General features: G+C 36.9%; 2 protein-coding genes across 6 annotated transcripts in view; both read right to left on the reverse strand.

Moving 5' to 3' along the window:
- Positions 1 to 6,957, reverse strand: part of LOC128172235 (intermembrane lipid transfer protein VPS13B-like) — a 28,595-nt gene extending 21,638 nt beyond the window's left edge. For 3 of the 5 annotated variants that reach the window (XM_052838063.1, XM_052838055.1, XM_052838035.1), the window contains exons 1-15: positions 6,921 to 6,957; positions 5,341 to 6,319; positions 4,883 to 5,073; positions 4,465 to 4,671; positions 4,057 to 4,294; positions 3,417 to 3,599; positions 2,995 to 3,176; positions 2,686 to 2,877; positions 2,461 to 2,585; positions 2,159 to 2,334; positions 1,953 to 2,072; positions 1,651 to 1,812; positions 1,172 to 1,351; positions 709 to 914; positions 259 to 481 (exon numbers count right to left, since the gene is read on the reverse strand). In XM_052838063.1, coding sequence (XP_052694023.1) covers positions 259 to 481; positions 709 to 914; positions 1,172 to 1,351; positions 1,651 to 1,812; positions 1,953 to 2,072; positions 2,159 to 2,334; positions 2,461 to 2,585; positions 2,686 to 2,877; positions 2,995 to 3,176; positions 3,417 to 3,599; positions 4,057 to 4,294; positions 4,465 to 4,671; positions 4,883 to 5,073; positions 5,341 to 6,268 — 3,313 coding nt within the window. In that variant the 5' untranslated portion in view covers positions 6,269 to 6,319; positions 6,921 to 6,957. Of the gene's footprint in view, positions 1 to 258; positions 482 to 708; positions 915 to 1,171; positions 1,352 to 1,650; positions 1,813 to 1,952; positions 2,073 to 2,158; positions 2,335 to 2,456; positions 2,586 to 2,685; positions 2,878 to 2,994; positions 3,177 to 3,416; positions 3,600 to 4,056; positions 4,295 to 4,464; positions 4,672 to 4,882; positions 5,074 to 5,340; positions 6,320 to 6,920 lie in introns of all 5 variants that reach the window. The other 2 variants (XM_052838046.1, XM_052838037.1) reach the window with 1 other exon arrangement.
- A 3,692-nt stretch (positions 6,958 to 10,649) lies between these two features.
- On the reverse strand, positions 10,650 to 20,300 carry LOC128188917 (glutamate receptor ionotropic, kainate 3-like). The gene is made up of 13 exons (XM_052860244.1): positions 20,159 to 20,300; positions 18,574 to 18,732; positions 16,985 to 17,224; positions 16,714 to 16,904; positions 16,364 to 16,417; positions 16,126 to 16,225; positions 13,748 to 13,899; positions 13,453 to 13,572; positions 13,200 to 13,322; positions 12,869 to 13,051; positions 12,334 to 12,637; positions 11,671 to 12,208; positions 10,650 to 11,147 (listed from the first exon to the last, which is right to left on the reverse strand). The coding sequence occupies exons 1-13, from the start codon at positions 20,238 to 20,240 to the stop codon at positions 10,946 to 10,948; spliced, it is 2,448 nt and encodes an 815-aa protein (XP_052716204.1). The 5' UTR covers positions 20,241 to 20,300; the 3' UTR covers positions 10,650 to 10,945.
- Between the last annotated feature and the right edge of the window lie 19 nt (positions 20,301 to 20,319).

Below are 20,319 nucleotides of genomic sequence, written 5' to 3' on the forward strand. Positions count from 1 at the left end.
TTAATTGGAATGTCAAATCACTGGAATGATACCCTGAGGATCTGCTTCATGTACAATTAATAAAAGAACAGTATTTTGTTGGTGATGATAATGCAAGGGTAAGGAAATAAAAGTACCAGAAAATCCACAAAAATTAAGCCACCATGAGCATCAATGATTAAACTTGAAATCTAAAATTTTCTCAGATTTAATTAAACAAAGAATAAAAAACTAAATCAACAATGAAATATTCTGAGTAACTCTGACAATGTACCACACCTGTTAGGGGTCCATCCAAGTCAGTGATAGGGACATCCATCCCCCGCGACAGGGACCGTCCCCCAGAGCTGTACAGCTTGAGGGTAGGGAAACAGAATACCAGGGTCTCCGAGTCAGGCTGCTCGGACATGGCTGTACGAATGTTGAGAGGAATGTAGGAGCTTGGTTCTGAGAGAGTCCCATAGGATGAGCTCAGGAACACACAGCAACACTTCACATCCACCTGTAACAGAATGTTCTCATTCACTGAACATGTCAACACAACTACTCTAATCACTGTACTCCTCAGCTGACTTGTACATTAAAATACATGTTGATAACTTAGTTTATGTTCACAACAAGAAGATATAGGAAGAACAAATTAAATTTAAAAGTTTTCTGCAAATTTTCATCTTTGAAACTTGTCTGGAGACCTTCAAGGCATACTTCCACATGTAGGCTGATATTTACCTGCAGATAGAGAGACCTGATGTAAGGGAAAATTCCTGACAGCCACTTGCCAAGAACATCCTCCGCAGCATCATCTTTCTCCCCTTCTGACTTCTGATTGGTCAGGGCTTTTTGTGATGCACTACGAGTAACTGTCTTAGTCTCTACTTGACTAGTGTTCTTTGTAACTGACTCTGATTTCTGTGTTGTTGATCCAGCACTTGAAACTGTTGAATTAAAATAAAATTTTAAAATGTTTGGCAGCCAAATTTTGGTTAGAAAGTAGTCACAGATTCCTACCTCTCTGGAAAAATTTCAGTCGACAGACTTACAGCAATATAATTACGAGCTTAACAAAATGCAAGCTTTTTTCTTTTTAAAAAAATTTATGGTACTGTTGCTCTCCGATCTGTCAACCTGAAATTCCAACATAGCTGCTTAGTCAGACAGAAAATCTTATAAATAAAGGTTTTCTGTTTTGTACCTTTAGACACCTGCTGCTGCAGGGGTGAGGTGGCCTCTGCCAAGGCCAGGTCAAGGCTGATCTGACTCTCCTTCTTTGTGGGTTTCTTCTTCAGAGACGGGGTGTAGTTAAACCATTCATTCAATGATGGTGTCAAATTACACACAAATCCCTCCATATTCAGCAGGAGTACTGTAGGAACTACATGAATCAACAAATGACAGTCAATTAGTTTTATTCCATCACATCACTCTGATGTTGTTAAATCCTTTATTTCATCATGGTATATCATCTTGATTTTCGAAGAAAAAAATAATCATTTAAATTTTGTGATTAACATTTGGTTTGGAAAGAAGTACAGATATCATTTAAATTCTCATACAGTACATATGCCATTCAGTGATTTTACAAGAGCAAAGTCACCATGAGATCATTAGAACTTATTCATCAATAAAAACTTATCCTTCAGCAGTATTTAGATAAGGTGCTGTTGTGATTACCCTCTGCCAGTGACTGATCCTTGGGGTACTGGTAGATGAATGTGACGAAGTCCTTAGATTCCTCTGTATAGGTGGACTGATGCATGAAGAATTCCTCCGAGGCGATCTTGGTGGTGTCGGCGGGAGCAGTGAACACTGGGATAGCAGAGGAGTTCCTCCCCACTGGAATCACACAAGACAGTCTATCAGAATCTTGCAATTTTTAGATATATTTAAGTTGAAATATTTTTTTAACATACAAAATGTGTAGTGAAATTCTTAAGAAGTGCTCTGAAGTGTTTCATTTTTAACAATGTACATACAATAGAGTGTTGCCATGACGGAGGACAGGGTACCAGTACAAGCCTGGGCATCCACAAGCTTAGACTTCTTCATTTCAAGTCCACAAACACTTAGTTCCATGACTGGAATTTTGGCTGCATCTGCAATGACAACCCAATTCAATGCATTTGTATAGTTAATCTTACACACTGAACCTCAATCAATCAGATTCTGAGAAACTTCTTACCCTCAACAAAGTTGTCTTCCATCAGTGTTGTGTCAGCAAGAAGAGTTGACCTGGGTGACCTTTGTTGCCATGACAACACAATCTGTGTGAGCAGCAGCAGACTGGCCTTGGTGAGGTTGACGGTCGCCTGAGGAAGCTCATAAATCTGCTCCAGTTTGGGCTGGCTCTTACTCTTCCTGTGAACAGGGGAACAAAATGGTATGAGAGATCTCTTAACATCTGTGATTTAATAAACATTTCTTTATATTGTACCTCAGTATCACTGACAATGATTAAGTCTATGAATATGAACTTCTACTTGCCAGTACATGGAAAGAAGAAGACGTCTGGTGTATATAGCTCCACTGAACTCTGGAACCAAGAACAGGGCGTTTGACTTCGATGTATCTTCCGAGAGTGTCTGCAGGCCAATGGCTGCTCCAAATAACTATAAACCCAATCAGTAAATATAAAATACACTGCCAAAGTATAACGTTTTTAAAATTGTGATTTCATTGAATATTTATGGCTTTGTTTTGAACGTTCACCTTAAGGTGGGTGTGTGAGTGGCAGTGATGGAGCAGATTGCTGGAAGGCTCCTCCATCTTACTCACAAACTTGATCAGTTTGCGTGGATACATTGGATTGGTGATTTGAAATTCAAATCTAACTGCTGTCATGGCAACCACAGGTATTATCACAGGCGCTGATTTAGCTGAATTTGATTCTTCTTTTGAAACCTGATAAAAAGAAAATTTTCCATGTTTTTTCTACATTTAAAAATCTTGAAATTTAAAAACAATTCCAGTAGTACCTTTGTACCAGTATATAAATACATGACTAAGCCACATTAATACCTTGGAAGGTTTATGAATGGACTTGTAGGATTTCTTGGAGATATCACAGTTTTCATGTTGAGCAATGTAAACAGAGACAAAGGGTTGTAGTATGGTCACTTGTTGTGTGCGGGTGGGCAGGAAGTTCTCCATAGAGATCACCTGGTTCTCTGTGGGGGCAGGCCTGTGGTCATCCACTACCTCTGTTGAGGGAAACAGTATGTCATTTTCAGTGTGACTATCAAAACTTGAAAGTACTTAATTTACTCTAATTACATTGTATCTATACTCTTTAAGTTCTTCATTTTTTTTCAGATCTAGGCTAGCATTAAAAGTATATTGAAGAGATTGTACAGGAAGCCTGTAAAAAAAAGTGTAGATCAACATTTAAATACACTTTGATTGACTTTATATTTTTAGAGCGTATGTAGCTGTATACATACCCTCTTTGGTTTTAGAGTATGGTTCATAGCTATGGTTCTGAGCCGCCTGTATAAACCTCTGAATTCTGTGGACAGCAGACGAAGAGATGTTATACTGACAACTCCCCACAATGTACCGCATTAATGATGTCTCCCTCAGAAACACATGCTCATCTCCTTCTGACAATGAAGATGTGCTTCCTCCTATGAACAAAAAAAAATAAGGTACATTTATCTATCATATTGAAAATTAACTTTTATAATCCAGTCTGCCACCTAATTTTAAAAAAAAAGAATATTGTATCAAATGATTTTGAAGTTGTGACTTGTCATTGAATATTTTCCTGATGCCAACAATCTTTGTAGGGTTGATTTACCAAGAAAAGAGTACATGTACATTTTGACAAAATTTCCCAACATTATAAGTGAAGAGTAATAATTTAATATTTATGCATAATTTATACACTCTACTTTAATCATCTAAAACGTTCATTGTCCACAACAAAAAACCATTATACATGTACGTGATTTACACTCAATGTTACTTCACAGGCCATTAATTCCTCAGCCAGTCATCAGATAGCGGTATTGTTATATTTCTATTTTACATTAAGCACAGCTGATACATACATCTTAACATGTGTTGATAGTTTAATCTTACCCATCATCTGAGATGCATCTTCAAATGGCTGTAGCACATACAAATAGTCGACAAAGAACACCCCAAACTTCTCTGTCCCTGCCTGCTCTGTAAATGTTTGTAAGTGTTCAGGGCCATCGAAAGTCCAGGTCAAAACTTGACCTTGATTGACAGGACAGCCAAGGTCAAACAATGACCTGCTGTAGTAGTTCACAACCTTTTCTGACAGACCACTCCCCCCTTTCACAATCACTCTGCTCTGTAAAAAAAAATCAACAAGATTTAATAGATTGCTACCGGTATATAAAATCAATAATATATACTGATCACATAAGATACAGACATCTATATGTTGCTTTGTTGGCAGAGAGTTTGTGTAGGTTTTCATACAATTACTAAACATACTTCAGACTTCTGAGATATACCCACCCTCAGCTCCTCACTGTCGTCCGCCCCACAGATACAGTTGCCTCTGGTTTCCAGAGAGATGTTGCTGATCCCAAACTGGACGTTGAAGAACGTCAGCCCCTTCATCACAATGTCCACACCGATGCCCTCCGCTTCCAGGTACATGAATGGTCTAAATGCAATCTTCTGAGGACCATAGTGCACTTTTTCCCTAATCTTCTCTGTTAGCTGTAAGTTAATGAAATGTTTGTCACACTGACATCAAGTATTTCCCCTAAAAAAAGACCCTCAGAATAAGCCTTGTCCAATAAAATAAGGTACTTTTTAATATATCACATTCATCAATTCTAATAAAGAGAATAGATATAATGTACAAGCATATCATAACATTGATATTAATACAATAATGTGTAGACACAGGGAATACCAGTACATGTACCTTAAATGTTAGTGTGGCTTTGTGAGCGTACATTCCCACAGCTAGGACCGCCGGGGGTCGCTTCTTTTTAGGAGACCTCTCTTCCTCCTGTAGCTCCTCCTCGGATGGGAGAATCTGGGGGACGTAGGACCATGCCCAGGATGACCAGCTCTGTTGATTCTCAAGATCAGCTTCTTCGAGCGCTGCCACATCTAGCAAACAAATATCAACATAAGTAGTCATGTAACTCTTTTCCTTTTGTGTTTGTGTAAATTGTGTGTACTGTTTGTTTACATAAGTGTACTACAGTACCATCAGGTTGCATTTTAAGTGTCCTTAATTAAGTAATTAATTGTAGTAAATTGTTGTAAGGTGCAAAGTTCACATAACAATGAAAAGCAATAACATACATTTATACATAAATGATCAAGGCTGTACTGTGTACTGAGTACATCCAGTAATAGTAGTAGCACTCCTACCTTCTAATGTTGTATCAGCACTATCATCTTTACTTTTCACACTTGTAGCTGGCTCGTTCTCAGAGCTTGGAAACTCCAGTGTACCATAATATAATGCCAAACACAGCTCAATCAAACGGAAAAACAAAGGTAGCTGGGTATCTGTTAGAGAGACATCAAGGTTTTCACAGAAGAGGTCAAACTTTGTGATGCTGGGTAACTTCCCATGGATAGAGTCATACTTGAGATAGATCCTGCCAGTGACAGAACATCTGTAGACCATGGGGTCCTGGTAGTTCTCAATCTTACCACTGCTGTCACATTTATCAAGGCATATTGTCAGATCTGAGATAATGATGGATTTTCTTAGGGCTAGTTCTGGGGGGCACAGGTCAATGAAGGCCCGATTCCACAGCTCGTTGACACTGAAGCACTCCAAGGACTTCACATTAACAGACAACACTATGTCATCCTCTACAAACTTCACAATCAGGTTGTTTATGACTATACTAACATTGTTCGAGATTTTATTGATCAAGCTTTGTAGGTACCCAGGGGGGAGCTCCTCACCCCCTTGCTGTCTCCTCGGTCTTTGTTTCGCCTGAAATGATCGTGATTTCTTTAACTCTGGTGTTTGAGAACTAGCTTTATCCTCGTATGCTGTTTCTCGTAGTTTTAGTATACATTCTATAGTGTTAATGGTTATAATAACTGGTTCAGATCCTAATTTCGTCCATGGTACATGTATCCTCAGCTCATGGATGTGGCCACTCTTGAAGATAATAGGAAGTTGGATGGCCCTTTCAATGACATCTAATCTTAGGTCAAGGTTATTCAGAACCGCATCCCCTCCCCACAGGGATAGCTGGAAGTCTTCATGTCGTAGCTTTACATACTTGTCCAAGTAGCCCATCAACAGTGGGGTGATGTAGGATTCAATCTTAAACATGATGAGATTTTGTTCTCCTTTTCACATCTTGTTTCTGAATATTGATTATTTCTGAAAGAAAGATTTAATTCATTATAATATCATGACAAATACTCGTAAAGATTTAAAAACTCTTGCTCTATTGATACTTATAGCTAATTCACTGATAACTATCCCAACATTCATCATGCCATCGGACGAAATAAAACCATGAAGGACATGGTTAGAATCTTGATTTTCTCTGTACCAAAATAGTTTTTCAGTTTATACTCTGTCCCAAGATATCCTGAGATTCCACAGATCAGACAGCAAAAATTTGCTCTATTAATCAGTTAATCTACATTTCAATCGTGCAAGCACTTGCTTCGAATTAATAATCGATTACGTATCACATTAGATGTGCACACAGACTCAAATCCAGTTAAAAGTCCGTAAGACAAAAAACATATATTAATATCGCGGCATAGGATTTGTAAGACCCGTGTCAAAACAACAGACGACACGGATGCTTGCCGCTGGGTAACGGCAACCTGCAAGGCGTTTTATTTTCAAGTTATCAAAGCCAAAATTCCATATGCTATAGAAATATCTATGTATTATAGATTGACCAATAAGCTGTCTTAAATAGATTAATTACAAGAAATATAAAACATCATATGATATGCCAACTCACAACTCGCCATGTTTGTTTTCAGTTATTCGGAATCCAGAGATTTATTAATAAGCCAAGAGATTCGGGAGTGGTGAAAGATAATTCGACTCCAACACATTTCGGTCCCCGTCGTTTAAGTCGTCGTTCCAAAATATATACACTATTGTTTAATATGAGTGAACTTTTCCTATCATTTAAAGGTGCAAATGATGATATTTCTTTGTAAAAATAGATATTGTAATGAAATTGAAATAACCCTATTGTCAAGTTACAATTTTTGTTTGTTAGAATACAGTTATTATTTTCCTTAGAGTTGATTTAGTCCGAAATATCAAACGTTTTCCTGGCCTTTTTAACGATTTTGATATAGGACATATTACTTGCTAAGAAAACTGCATGGTTAATCGTTATAAAACGCCAGGAAAACGTAAGATATTTCGGTCTAGAGTTATTTATGAAAAACTGGTGTGTGTTTTAGGATGTGGAACAAACTTTTGTCCTCATCAGTGGAAACTTTCAGCAGGAATTTTATATGTATATGGTCTGCATCATTTAGGCTTGCGACTCGACTGTACCTGTCATTCAAATTTCTTTTATTTTCTTGAATATTATTCCACATTTTATCCAAAATTCGTCAGAAATTTTGAGAGTGTCGAATATTTTGAGAATCAACCCATAATAATAATAAAAAAGGAACCAAAGAAAAACAAAACCAAAAAACCTACAAACTTACACTACGCATGGGCCACTTTTTCTGAATAAAAGATCATTTTGGGAAATAAATGCAGTACCGACATCAAGTATACCTGTGAACACAATCTTAACCATTACCATAGTAACTAGCTTCAAATTGCATATTTATAATTTATGACCTGCTATGAAACCCTTTTAACAATGATTGTTTTGAAGACATAGTAAACTTACACATTGTTCCACTATTGCTGATTTGAACATATTTTATTGTGTAAGTATTAAAGTAACACAAAAGGATCGGAAACAAGTTCTTACAACTTACAAGTTCCTCTCCTAATGATAATACATACAATATATACAATTGTATATACTATTACTGATCCTCAATGTTGCTGAGCTTGAATTCAACCGAACTTTAAATTCTCATTAATACAAAAGATGTCTTTACAAAATTGCCTCTCTTCAGGTTGTAGAAAAGAAAATGAAATGATCGACTTTGGATCATGAAACACGACCATGCAGTTGTCTTAAAAAAAAATATTTTTTTCTTTTTTTTTAATATGGTTATATGCTATAGTTCGTGTCCGTAAAAGTTCTGAAGCGGACAGATAAGTTTTGATTCTTTTAATGATATAAGCCAGAAACATGTCTGAGATAGAAGTCAAAGGTATCTTAACCTGTACATTGTTAACTAGATTTGTCATAAAGAAAAAAAATCAAATGTATTTTGACTTTTTCTATGTTCTTTATCACATAACAAAATGCCCTTTATTTAATTATTTTGTTTAATTGAATTTGCAAGAACTTCAGCGCAAAATTAATAAATATTTGCTTGTCTCCTTTGATAAGGCCGCCCAAAGTTCGTTCTTTAATTTGTTTAACGTCACCTGCACGCGTACATACGTGATACTCAATGGAATTATCTTTAATTAAAGCGGACAGGAAAGAATATTATAAAGAGAAAGCTTACATGTAGCTTGAAAACTCACTTTATTTGTATTAACAAAAATAAAAATTAAAATAATTTGTTCTAAAATTTTATTCGTTTTAATATTAATGCCCTTCTTCGCAGGTTTGGTACTTTGAATGTAAACCTCAATCTTAGTCTTTAAATTTACTTGTATTCAGAAGCTTTATTTGCTAAACTATACTTTCATCCAATCAGCTCAGGATTTTGCAATAAAACGTACAGAAATGCAATCAAAGGATTTTTCATAACTAATTAGCTTCAACAGTTTTAACTATATTTTGTACATAGAATGTACATAGCCATAAATTAGCCCTATTTCACAAGTGGAGAAAATTTTAAGTTTAAGTTTTTTCGATTTGTGTACGTTTTTCCTCCCCACATAAAATATCTTTTAATTTCTATCCTTCTTTATTTTTGATAATCAAATGACTTTACATAGCACACAAAATGCTTTTATTGATTTCATGGTACAGCTTCGAAAAAATCCGAAAACGAAAATTTTTCGAAAAATATATACCACTACACTAAAATAATAGCCTCGAATTTTCGGGTTTTAATACCGAAAAATTGAAAGAGTACTGTCTTTTGCTATATATATTTTAAACATCATTGGTACTTGAAGATTACCAATTTGTTTTTAGTTTTTCTCAATCAAGCTTTGCTAATTAATATTCAAGAAAAATTCCTTTAAAAATTCGGAAATCATCTGGATTTTTTTTGGATATTACAATCTTGCGCATGCGCATTACATTCTCGCTAATACACAGGAGGCTCTTTAGTTTATGTTTCCACAATATTACTTTTGCATGGATAAACTCAGAAACGATAATACAAATACGTGTACTGTAAATTTTCATTGAAAATTTGCTATATATTCGAAAATCAAAGAAAATACGGGGGATAACTCTAACTCAATGCATTCATTATGAAAGGTCCCGAGAGTTCTGAATGTCAACATGGTGTGTAAATTTGAAGCGAGTAAACACCTTTGGTGAATAATCAAAGTACTGAAGAACTGACGGGAGTTGATTTTGTCAATGCTTATTTATTTTAATATTAATAATATGTTATTTTGCATGACAAGTTTCTAATTTGTATTTGAATTACGCACATTTTTATGATATGAATTTTGGGACTTTTTCGACAAGAATGTCGAGAAACCCCCATATGAATCATGTTAAATAATATTTAAAGATAAACTTAATTCAATCAAACTATGTATCAGTAATAGAAATATTTCTCGAAAATTGTATGGATCCAAGCAATATTGAACTCTAGTAAACCGTAAATCTCCGACAAGCAAGAGAGACTCTCTGCTTGTCGGAGATTTACGGAGACAGGCGAGCGTCGAGTTGAACGAGACCATATTGAACTCTGGCGTAGGAATACATACGACAACAAAAAAATATCTAAATTATTCGTACCATTTAAAATCTGACTATTTTCAAGGTATTTATAAAAAAGTTTCCTTGAAAAACAATGCTTTAGCGTACATTACATTGAATTTATCAATTATTTTCAAGAACTAAGTCTTGTCAGCAGCGATGATTTGTGCTGAGGTCCAAACACTGTTTCACTTTCGGTTTGTCTGAGTAACTGCATACGAGAGTTGATTAAAATCAACTCCCAAAAGGTGTTAAATTCTTCATTTATACGAATTAAATGTTTAGATGAAAGGTATTTACAGCCTCAAAATGGTTTATGAATAATTTGACTGTTATTTTCAATGCAACTTCATTAATTTTCTCCAATTTTTTTGCTACATTATGGCAGAGACATAAATAACATGTCTCTGATTATGGGTATATGGGAGGCATTTTAAAAATGGTGAAGGTCTGTCCCGAGACACAGTTAGATTATTCTAACTAAGCAGAGTGTAGTGAAATAAAGAACATTATTGTAGGCTTAAAGCTTGGTTATGTAACAGTAAATGTCAATAATACGGTGTGTCGGTGTAACTATTTCGTAAATGTCCGATATCATATGCAATGTCAACCCGTGCACGCGTGGGGTAAAAGTCTAATAAATATATAAAACAATAACATGTTTTTGTTATTTCAAGAAATAAGGAATCAAAAATAACTTTCATTACTTTCTTTATTATACCACAATTCCTGCATGAGAGACATCAAAACACGTGCTACAGTACACTTCGTATGAAAAAATTGTAGTACATAATTATGTAACAGCTACTTAAGTTCTGAACGTAGCTTACACCTTCCTTCTTGTTGTGGGAAAAAACACAACAACATCACACAAACTGTAAATATACCAGGTAACATATTCAAGTTCACAACCCCATGAATTACATAATATCATATGTTCACCTATAATACTTTGGAGTTTTGAACCATTTTTGAAAACTCTACGAGGCCGGTGACTTTCACTGTTTGGCTTTCCTCCGTCCATTAATGAGGGACATCACCCTCTTGGAGATCTCTATCAGGACAGACAAACAGACACAGGACAACAGCACGATGAACACTCCCAGCATGTTGGCCAGGTCCAGTTCCGCCGTCGGCTTTTGCCGGTCTTCCGGTCTGACGTAGTCGGCGCACTCGGCAGTGGCGGGAATGGACCACCATCTGAAACCAATGAACATTATTTTATAATGATTTAATGCTACGTCCCAATTTTGCCCCTGTCTGTCCCAATCCTCTTAACCTATGTGTGGACAAATACTCATCATTGGTTGATCATTGCTTTACGAAAATCTATAGAACTGAAAAGCCAATAAAACAAAGGTATTTTGACCGTTATATGAACGGAACATTGATGCTGCTTTTTGTTATATACACTGCAACATTGCTAACCAATTAGTTAAGTTTTTTGGTGCCTTTCATTTAAAACAGTAAAATGGTTAAGGTACTTAAGTAGCTATTCTTTTACAAGCTAAACATTTAAAAAATAACTTTTTTGGTGATTCATACGGGTATGAAGGTAGCGTGCATTGAAGAAAAACACATGACACGCGTCGGCTTTACAACAAGCTTTGCCCTAGTCTTTATATAAAATCCTTTCCACGTCTTTATACATAATCAAGATACATATTGTGGTTTAAAAATACTTTATAACTTGTGATTTATGAAATGAAATGAAAATACTGACTTATCCTTGAGAGCATCTAGCTGTCCTCTTTCTTTTAGAATCAAAATCGCCCTGTTGATGTCGTCTTTGTATGGAGCACCATTTGGAAACCCCATGCTGAACTTGGTCTCCTTAAAGTTCTGATCAAACGATTCCATATCGCAGTGCCGCAACGCTGCGTACTCATTCATTAGCGCCAGGTCCAAGAACGCGAAATCACTGCCGTTCATGCCATTTTTCACCAATTCAATACCAGTGCTTCTGTCTGGAATCAGTCGCGTCTTTTCCTCGAGTTTCATGGTAGCCCACATGCGTTCGAATGGATCTATTGAGGAATCTTTGAAGAACTGCATGAGGTCGCTGTTTTTCTGGAGACCGTACTTGACGGTCATCTGCTTGGAGAGTGAGTCCATGGATTTGATGCGATTGTCCTGTTGCTGTAGTGTGAGGTACGCCGCTAGATTCGCTGTGTACGCTGCGGTGATCACCAAAGTACAAAACCAGAAGAAAGCGATCATTGTCCTCATCGATGTAGTCTGCGGGGAGTACTCTGTCCCTCCTTAATGTGTTAAATAGAGATACAGTGAGCACCATTCTTACATACAATGTCATGTATAGCATAAATGATAAATACATGTACTTGTGCAACCTGTAGGTATAATGCTATAGATATATATTAAGTACCTCCAAGGAAAAGGTTGAAGGAGTACCAAATGCTCTCCTTTAAATCAAACTGTTGTTCTGAACCATTTTGAGTGACGTCGTATCTGCTCATGACCCATAGCGCTCCACCAGCCACGACGTAGAACGCTATGATGACGACCCACAGCTGCCAACTGAATGGCCACAGGAACTGGAACAACACTGGTGACGTCACCGGACGTTTGGTAACAATGCTAATTGTAGAGGAGATGATGGTGAAGGAGAAGGAAATCTGTTCTTCCCGGCTAGACTTCACGGCCAAAGACCCGATCGCCATGTGCGCATTCTGCAAACCAACAGAAAAACAAATGAATTAAAACTGTGCAGTTCGTCGTGCATACATAATACACGGCACGCATAAGCACATTTCTTATATCACGAATTTTCGATAATGTTTCCCAAATTTTTGCCCACGAAAGAAAGAAATATTACGATTTTAATTTTGGATTTCTTAATTAGGTGGACTGACATATAGCGATCTGATTGTGCTAACAGCCTGTCTGTGGTACTCCCTTACCCCGACCATGAGTTGTTTGATTAAAGTGTCCCAGTCGTCTTCCACGTCACTCCGATTCTGTGTGATACTGTCAAGTTCCCGGATGTCGTATTTAAAATTCATTTCCTTGGCGATCCCTTCCAGTACATCCACAGAAAACCCTTCGTACCGACCACTTCCTGTCTTCATCACAAATGGAGGTTCCTTCAAAATAAAGCAAAACAACAACGTTTTGAACATTGGCCTTTTTATGAACTAATGTTATACCCTGTCGCATCAGAGAACATTGATATCGTTTAAAAAACTTATTTTCAGCATTATGCAACTTTAGGAGTACAAAATATTCACGTACCACCCTCGTTATAACAGTGAATGTATGGCCGGCGAGCACTTTATCGAGGCTTTGGTCCCGACTCGGCATCTGCTTGGTCTCCAGTATCGTAATGTTGTTGCCTTCGAATGTACAGTTGCCAATCTACAAGCACAACGCATAAAAAACAACTATTCAAACATTGTCGAAACAGAAAAAAGCGAAAAGTTCCCATTATATTTTTTAAAACTATAAGTGTCCAGCTGAAAAAGAAATTGGTGATGCTGATTTCAACCTTTGTGGTCGTTCCATTATATCCCATAATTCCAAAGGAGTACTGGGTCCTCATTTTGCCCGTGTTGTCACTGCTGTTGGTCCACACATACTTACTCAAGGTCCCAATGTATGGAGCACTCTAACAGAAATACAACGGAATATACAAAAGTAATAGCACTCATATCGTTAACTCTAGAAAAGGATTCACAATTCTTTACTATAACATATACGATTATGGCATATTTAAATGATTATAACTGTAGAACTATTTTCTACAACTACTGAACCCATGGATTCTACGTGAAAAGACTCACTGTTTCGTTCGGTAGATCGTTGACAAATTTCATAACATCTCCCGCCTTCAAGTTTACGTTTTGTTCCGGTTCCTTTGAGCAGTTGTATTTCTGGCTGAGGATGTGACGTAACAATCCTACAGAGTCGCAAAGAACAGCATTGTTGAGGTCGTCTGAAAGTCAATGATTAGATTTGCATTGTTTCAGGATTTGCCACCAAATAATAATACGTAAGATTTGTTTAATGATTGATTACTTGTAAACCAACCTTTATTAGTAAGCGAGAAATTTTCGCGGGATTAGCAAATGCTCCGATCCCCGCGAATATTTCTTGCCGTGAACAAGTTATGTCGTGTTATTTTATAACAACACGGATCTCAATAAAGCTTGGTCGCGAACATTTGTCGTCGCGAACCGGTATATCGGAATAATAAATTATTGATATACCTGTATTACTTATAGATGTTTGAGCCACTACTCTTTGTTAGTACTCAAAGTGAACTATTGTATTACATATTGACCTTGTTAAACAAGACATGGTCAAAATGACCAACAACGTTGATGAAGCGCTTGGTCATCGAATGAAGCTGTTTTATGTTTAACTCCTATCAACCGACTTGTTGTGGACGTTATCGAACACAGAACTCCCGCTTATGGTAAAACAACAAAACGATTTTTGCACCTTAAAAAACATTCAAGAACAAATGAAGTTAACTGTTACATTTACTTATTGATCTAGAATCAAATGCATACATGTAATTATGAATGCTAAATTTAGAGTTTTGATAACTTTCCTAACAATTGATGATGAAATACAATAGCACTCAATAGTAAGACTTTAAAGACAACAACACTGGTAAAATATGACCGCGAAAGAGTATCCGTGAACTCACAAAGGGAGACAACCCGCTCCTACAGACCTCATCAATAATTCAAATATACACTCCAGCGAAAACAAAAGGATTGTATTTATCTGTGTAATGCAATTATATTAATTTGTTGCTTCATTATCCATGTGATCAATCGCACCCTGAGGAGACCCTGTCTAGTGGCTACCGACTAACGGCGGTCTGAACGGATCACAAGGAAGAGTCGCCAGCATTTAGCTGAGGTTTTCCGGAATTCTCGACGTCTCTGGTTCTTAAACTATTCATTGGGCTCACTATACCTCTAAAGGACAATGCGACTTGTCTCTATTTATTGTTTTGAATTTCTACCCACTTGTTGAGCAAAATGTTTTTACCCCCCCCCCCCTTTTTTTCTTCATGAAAGATGGTGTTGCCCGTTAGTTTAACAAATTTGAGTCCTGTTTCCCTTGGGATAATTTGTGCTAAGCTTGGTAAGACTTGGCTCTGGGGGAGAAGTTAAAAATAAGAAAAGTTCACAGATACATGTAGACGGACGGACAGAGACGGATGCCGTACAAAAAAAGTCTTCTGTTCGGGTTAGCTAAAAACATAAGTTTGATAATTTATGCCCTTATTTTTCCATAAAAATTTGGTAATCATTTCATAATGAAATAAGATAGATTTCAATGTTTCCATGGTAACGGTTGTCTATATTTCTTACCTATATTCACTAATTTGTAAATGAATATTACAAAAAATCTCAATCTCAAAATATTTTTATTCTTTAAAGGACATAATTTACACATATTTATGATTCATAGTAAGAGTTTCAAAACGTTTGAAAGTTGAAAAAAAAATATATTATAAAAGCCCACTTAAGTATACAGTTTAGTTTCCATGGAAACAACAATTTTGAGGTATCTTCCCGATCATGTTTTGATTCTTTTTTATAACAGAAGACCCATTCATTTCAGAATTGCTGTCGTTTAGCATCAACCTGTCCTCAAGAATTTACAAGGTATAACCAAAAATGCCTCGTTTTTAATTTTTTTCACAAAGTTGTTAACCAAGAACGTTTAAGTCCTTGCGTAATAAAATAAAGAAAAAGAAACCCTTTAATTTGCTAGATGTACTATTCAGTAGTTAAGATGTGATGCTTTGGTACCTTGATGAAGATTTATCACAATAAATCTAACTGAAATAAATATTCAAACAGAAAAAGTGTTTTTCATTAAGAATCAAGAACATTTTGTCTTAAGAAAGATGGGTAGGAAGTGGCAGACATTGAGATTAGGGTAATTTTTTTAATTAGTGCTATGTGCGCCATTGTTCTTACCGTATCAACAGGAAGAGAATTAAGGATTTCTGTTATCTTTCTTTAACATATTTAGGAGACGATTACATGTAGGCTATGTTTGTTATTGTTTTGACCGTTTGAACTGGAAGAGGATTATGTGAGCCATTGTTTTACCGTTTGAACTGAACAAGTATTATGCGGGTCATTGTTTTACCGTTTGAACTGAACAAGTATTATGCGGGTAATTGTTTTACCGTTTGAGTTAGAAGAGGAAGATATGGAGTGTCTGTTGAGCAGCTGGAGGCCGTAGATGTCTGCCGTCCTATTGATAATGGACACCACGTCCCCAAAATCCTACAGAAACGACGCTATTGCAGTATAATAAGGGTGATACCAAAAACTCAAATTGAATATCTCGCGTCTTTTATACTGGTTTCTAAATAGATGTTCATTATGGTAAAAAGATATAGGAAAAGGGTTAAATGTACTCACCAAATATGTGATAAACCAACTCAAAGAACTGTGCAACATCAGCAGTTTATCGGCCTTAAAAGGGAGAAAAAAAAGAGATAACCTTTGCAATACCCATCGCGTCGATTACAGATAAAACACACACCAAAGTGTACGCGTGGCATCCTAGAATGAAACGTTTCGCGGTATTTCTGACCCACCGCTCTATTTCTGACCCACCGCTTTATTTCTGACCCACCGCTTTATTTTTGACCCACCGCGGTATTTCTGACCCACCGCTTTATTTCTGACCCACCGCTTTATTTCTGACCCACCGCTTTATTTCTGACCCACCGTGGTATTTCTGACCCACCGCGGTATTTCTGACCCACCGCTTTCATGACGAACTTGACCACGGAACTGTCCATTGAGTGAAACACCAGGCGGCGCCGCTGAGCGCTACGTAACCTGGTCAGCGTCAGCACCAGCTCCTTGTCGTTCTCCGAGTCGATCGAGGGAGGAAGACGGATCGGCCAGACCTTGACGTTACGTCGGCTAAGCTTGGTTACAGGAGAAAAGTCGTCTGAAAAAAAAATATAATAAACGTATATATTATTTACTGCATCTGGCTTCATCGTTGGCATAAATATCGTCATTACTCACTCTGTGAAAGAAAGGCTATGCCTTCCCATTTCATCATATTGGCAATGATCTCTGCAACAGCATCTGCCAAGGAGTCGGAGTCGGGAAGAATAGGGAGAGATCTCAACGACGCTTCGGAACTCTCGGACTTTTCCGTAAGTAGATGTGCTTGCTTTGTGATGACGTAGGCCATTGACGTAAACACATCAATGTATGGACCGAGTACCGCCGCCACAGAGGCATTATTTAACGTGTCGCGGGCTAAAAAGTAAACACACTGAATCAAAAAAGTACAAATCAGGTCTCTGAATGTAAATGTCAGGCGTAGCGAAACAATTAAAAAACCCATTATTTTAATGATACAGAAACTAATACAAATTGGTGGTTAATTCATTTGCTTACTGAACTCATTCCATCTTACGAAAATTACCTTTACCGTTGCTCTGTTATTTTTATTCTATTATCAATCTTGACTAATCAATTTTCTTTGTAGTAGAAATATTTCGATTCTATTTTGCTAAGACAATTTCAACGTCGCTCATGGATCTCTATTCCTTGCGTCAACATATCTAACGCAGGGAATAGTGATCTCCATACTCTCTTACCTATGTTATCTTTACCGTAGCATCAGTGATATCTGTTCTCCCTTACCAATGCCGAGAGTCTAACTCTTCTCACTACATAGATCAGTGATCTTTATACTCTCTTACCTATGTTATCTTTACCGTAGCATCAGTGATATCTGTTCTCCCTTACCAATGCCGAGAGTCTCACTATTCTCACTACATAGATCAGTGATCTTTATACTCTCTTACCTATGTTATCTTTACCGTAGCATCAGTGATATCTGTTCTCCCTTACCTATACCAAGAGTCTCACTATTCTCTCTACATAGATCAGTGATCTCTATATTCTCTTACCCATGTCAAGAGTCTCACTCTTCTCACTACATAGATCAGTGATCTTTATACTCTCTTACCTATGTTATCTTTACCGTAGCATCAGTGATATCTATTCTCCCTTACCTATGCCAAGAGTCTCACTATTCTCTCGACATAGATCAGTGATCTCTATATTCTCTTACCTATGTTATCTTTACCGTAGCATCAGTGATATCTATTCTCCCTTACCTATACCAAGAGTCTCACTATTCTCTCGACATAGATCAGTGATCTCTATATTCTCTTACCTATGTTATCTTTACCGTAGCATCAGTGATATCTATTCTCCCTTACCTATACCAAGAGTCTCACTATTCTCTCGACATAGATCAGTGATCTCTATACTCTCTTACATATGTTATCTTTACCGTAGCATCAGTGATATCTATTCTCCCTTACCTATACCAAGAGTCTCACTATTCTCTCTACATAGATCAGTGATCTCTATATTCTCTTACCCATATCAAGAGTCTCACTCTTCTCATTACATAGATCAGTGATCTTTATACTCTCTTACATATGTTATCTTTACCGTAGCATCAGTGATATCTATTCTCCCTTACCTATGCCAAGAGTCTCACTATTCTCTCTACATAGATCAGTGATCTCTATATTCTCTTACCTATGTCGAGAGTCTCACTATTCTCTGTACATAGAGCAGTGACTTACCTATGTTCAGCGTCTCATACACTGTGCTGCCGTCCGTCTCGTCGTAGTCCAGTTCCTGGAACTCTATCCTACAGAAGTCTCCTTCCTGTCCGCTCTCTGTCTGCTGTAAGGCTCGTCGGAACTCCGTCACCCGGTTTGAACCCTTGTGTCCAACAACCGCTGGGGAGATTAAGAAGAGTCGGATTACCGTAGGGCATTTATAATCGGCCATGAAAACCTCGTAATAATTAATTTATGAAGCCATGTTTTATATACGTATAAACTGTTTAAATGGTAAAATTCATACAGTGCATTATCTTTAACAATCAGACCGCTAGCAACTTTATACATGTACAGCCAAAAAAAATAAAAATATTTATAAAATAAAATAAACCCTTGCAGAAAGCAAAGGAACAAAACTCAGATAATGCCGATGAAAAAAGTCAAATGTAACTACTTCTTTATTTTACTTATCTACTGGGTTGTATCACCATGAGCAGAAAGAAATATTTGTACTTGGTTCTATCGTGCCAGTAACAATAAGAATACAGTAGCATTTAAAAAATTAAAGGACAGAAAATAGTCAGTGAACGTGAAGACGATATTACTGTGAACAAAATAGTTTTGAGCTGCAGAAAACTTTCATTTCAAAATAATTTAGGTGAAACTCACCGGAACAAGAAAATATATTCTAGTATTCTAGTTTAAAAACAATTCTACACTTTTATCAATAAAAGAAAACTGATAACGTATATAGAATGTACAAAAATACAAAAGATTTAATGATTTACACGAAAACTTGCATTATAAAAGGATCTGAAGTGTGAAATATTAATCCTATTGTAGAATATTGGATTTAAACAATTTTGCATGGATTTCTGACAGAATCTCTCTCAAATAGGAATGTATAAATAATTCATCCTGCTAACGATGCGCTGAATGCTGATGCAATTGATCAAAGTTATCAGTTGATGACTTATTCCATTTTAGGAATTCAACAGTTTCCATACCCTTTCAGACGCTGGCTTATCAGTCTGACAAGCCCCCATGGACCTAATTGTGTCAGAAGAAAAGTTTCTGTTTTTGCACATCCAACTGCTTTTTCTGATCTGATCGTTTAAGAGGAGCATGTTTCGGTCTTTATCTGATGCAGCAGACCAATTCTCTTGTCCATCTAGTATTTTCGACTTTTTGAACTCTGTGAAGCATGATGCCAAAGTCATGTCTTTCAGACACAAGAGTGCTCAGTAGGTGATGCGGTTGCCGAAATCAAATAGAAGCTGCCGCCGGTGATACATCGATTGGACGTCCAATAGAATCCCTAGCCTACGTTACCGGGTAACTGGAGAATTCACATTAACTAGACAAATTCTATTTACTTATGATGCTTAATTATTAAATCCATAAATTCTATTCAAAGTTTCTCCATCAGACACTGATTCCAGCAAATCAGTTCATAAACCAACGCAATATTGCAATTTAAAAAGACATTGTATAACATGCACATGCATTCAATATTTTTTGTTTGTTTTGCATTCAGTTTGTATGGAATTATATTAACAAACTTATCCACGAATACATGAACAAGAACCGTTAAATTTCTTACCGGCGGTCAGATAGTAGTTGTAAGACAGCACGTGACCCGCGGACAAAATGGTCAGCAAAAGGAACCGACTCACTTGGTCCATTTCCTGGAATTAGACGTCTGTAGAACGCCTGCTCCCAGACAAAACTCAACGACAACTCACGGGACTGCTCAAAGCTTTC

The sequence above is a fragment of the Crassostrea angulata genome, chromosome 1, assembly GCF_025612915.1.
Source record: "Crassostrea angulata isolate pt1a10 chromosome 1, ASM2561291v2, whole genome shotgun sequence".
NCBI lineage: Eukaryota > Metazoa > Mollusca > Bivalvia > Ostreida > Ostreidae > Magallana > Magallana angulata.

Bases quoted from the DNA above. Each gene is read 5' to 3' on its own strand.
- LOC128188917 (XM_052860244.1), bottom strand. From the start codon at position 20,240: ATGGACCAAGTGAGTCGGTTCCTTTTGCTGACCATTTTGTCCGCGGGT. The intron at 13,900-16,125 runs GTAAAACAATTA...ATTGACTTTCAG, and splicing joins TTCCTCTTCTAACTCAAACG to ACGACCTCAACAATGCTGTT. The intron at 12,638-12,868 runs GTAAGGGAGTAC...GTTGGTTTGCAG, and splicing joins TCAAACAACTCATGGTCGGG to AATGCGCACATGGCGATCGG.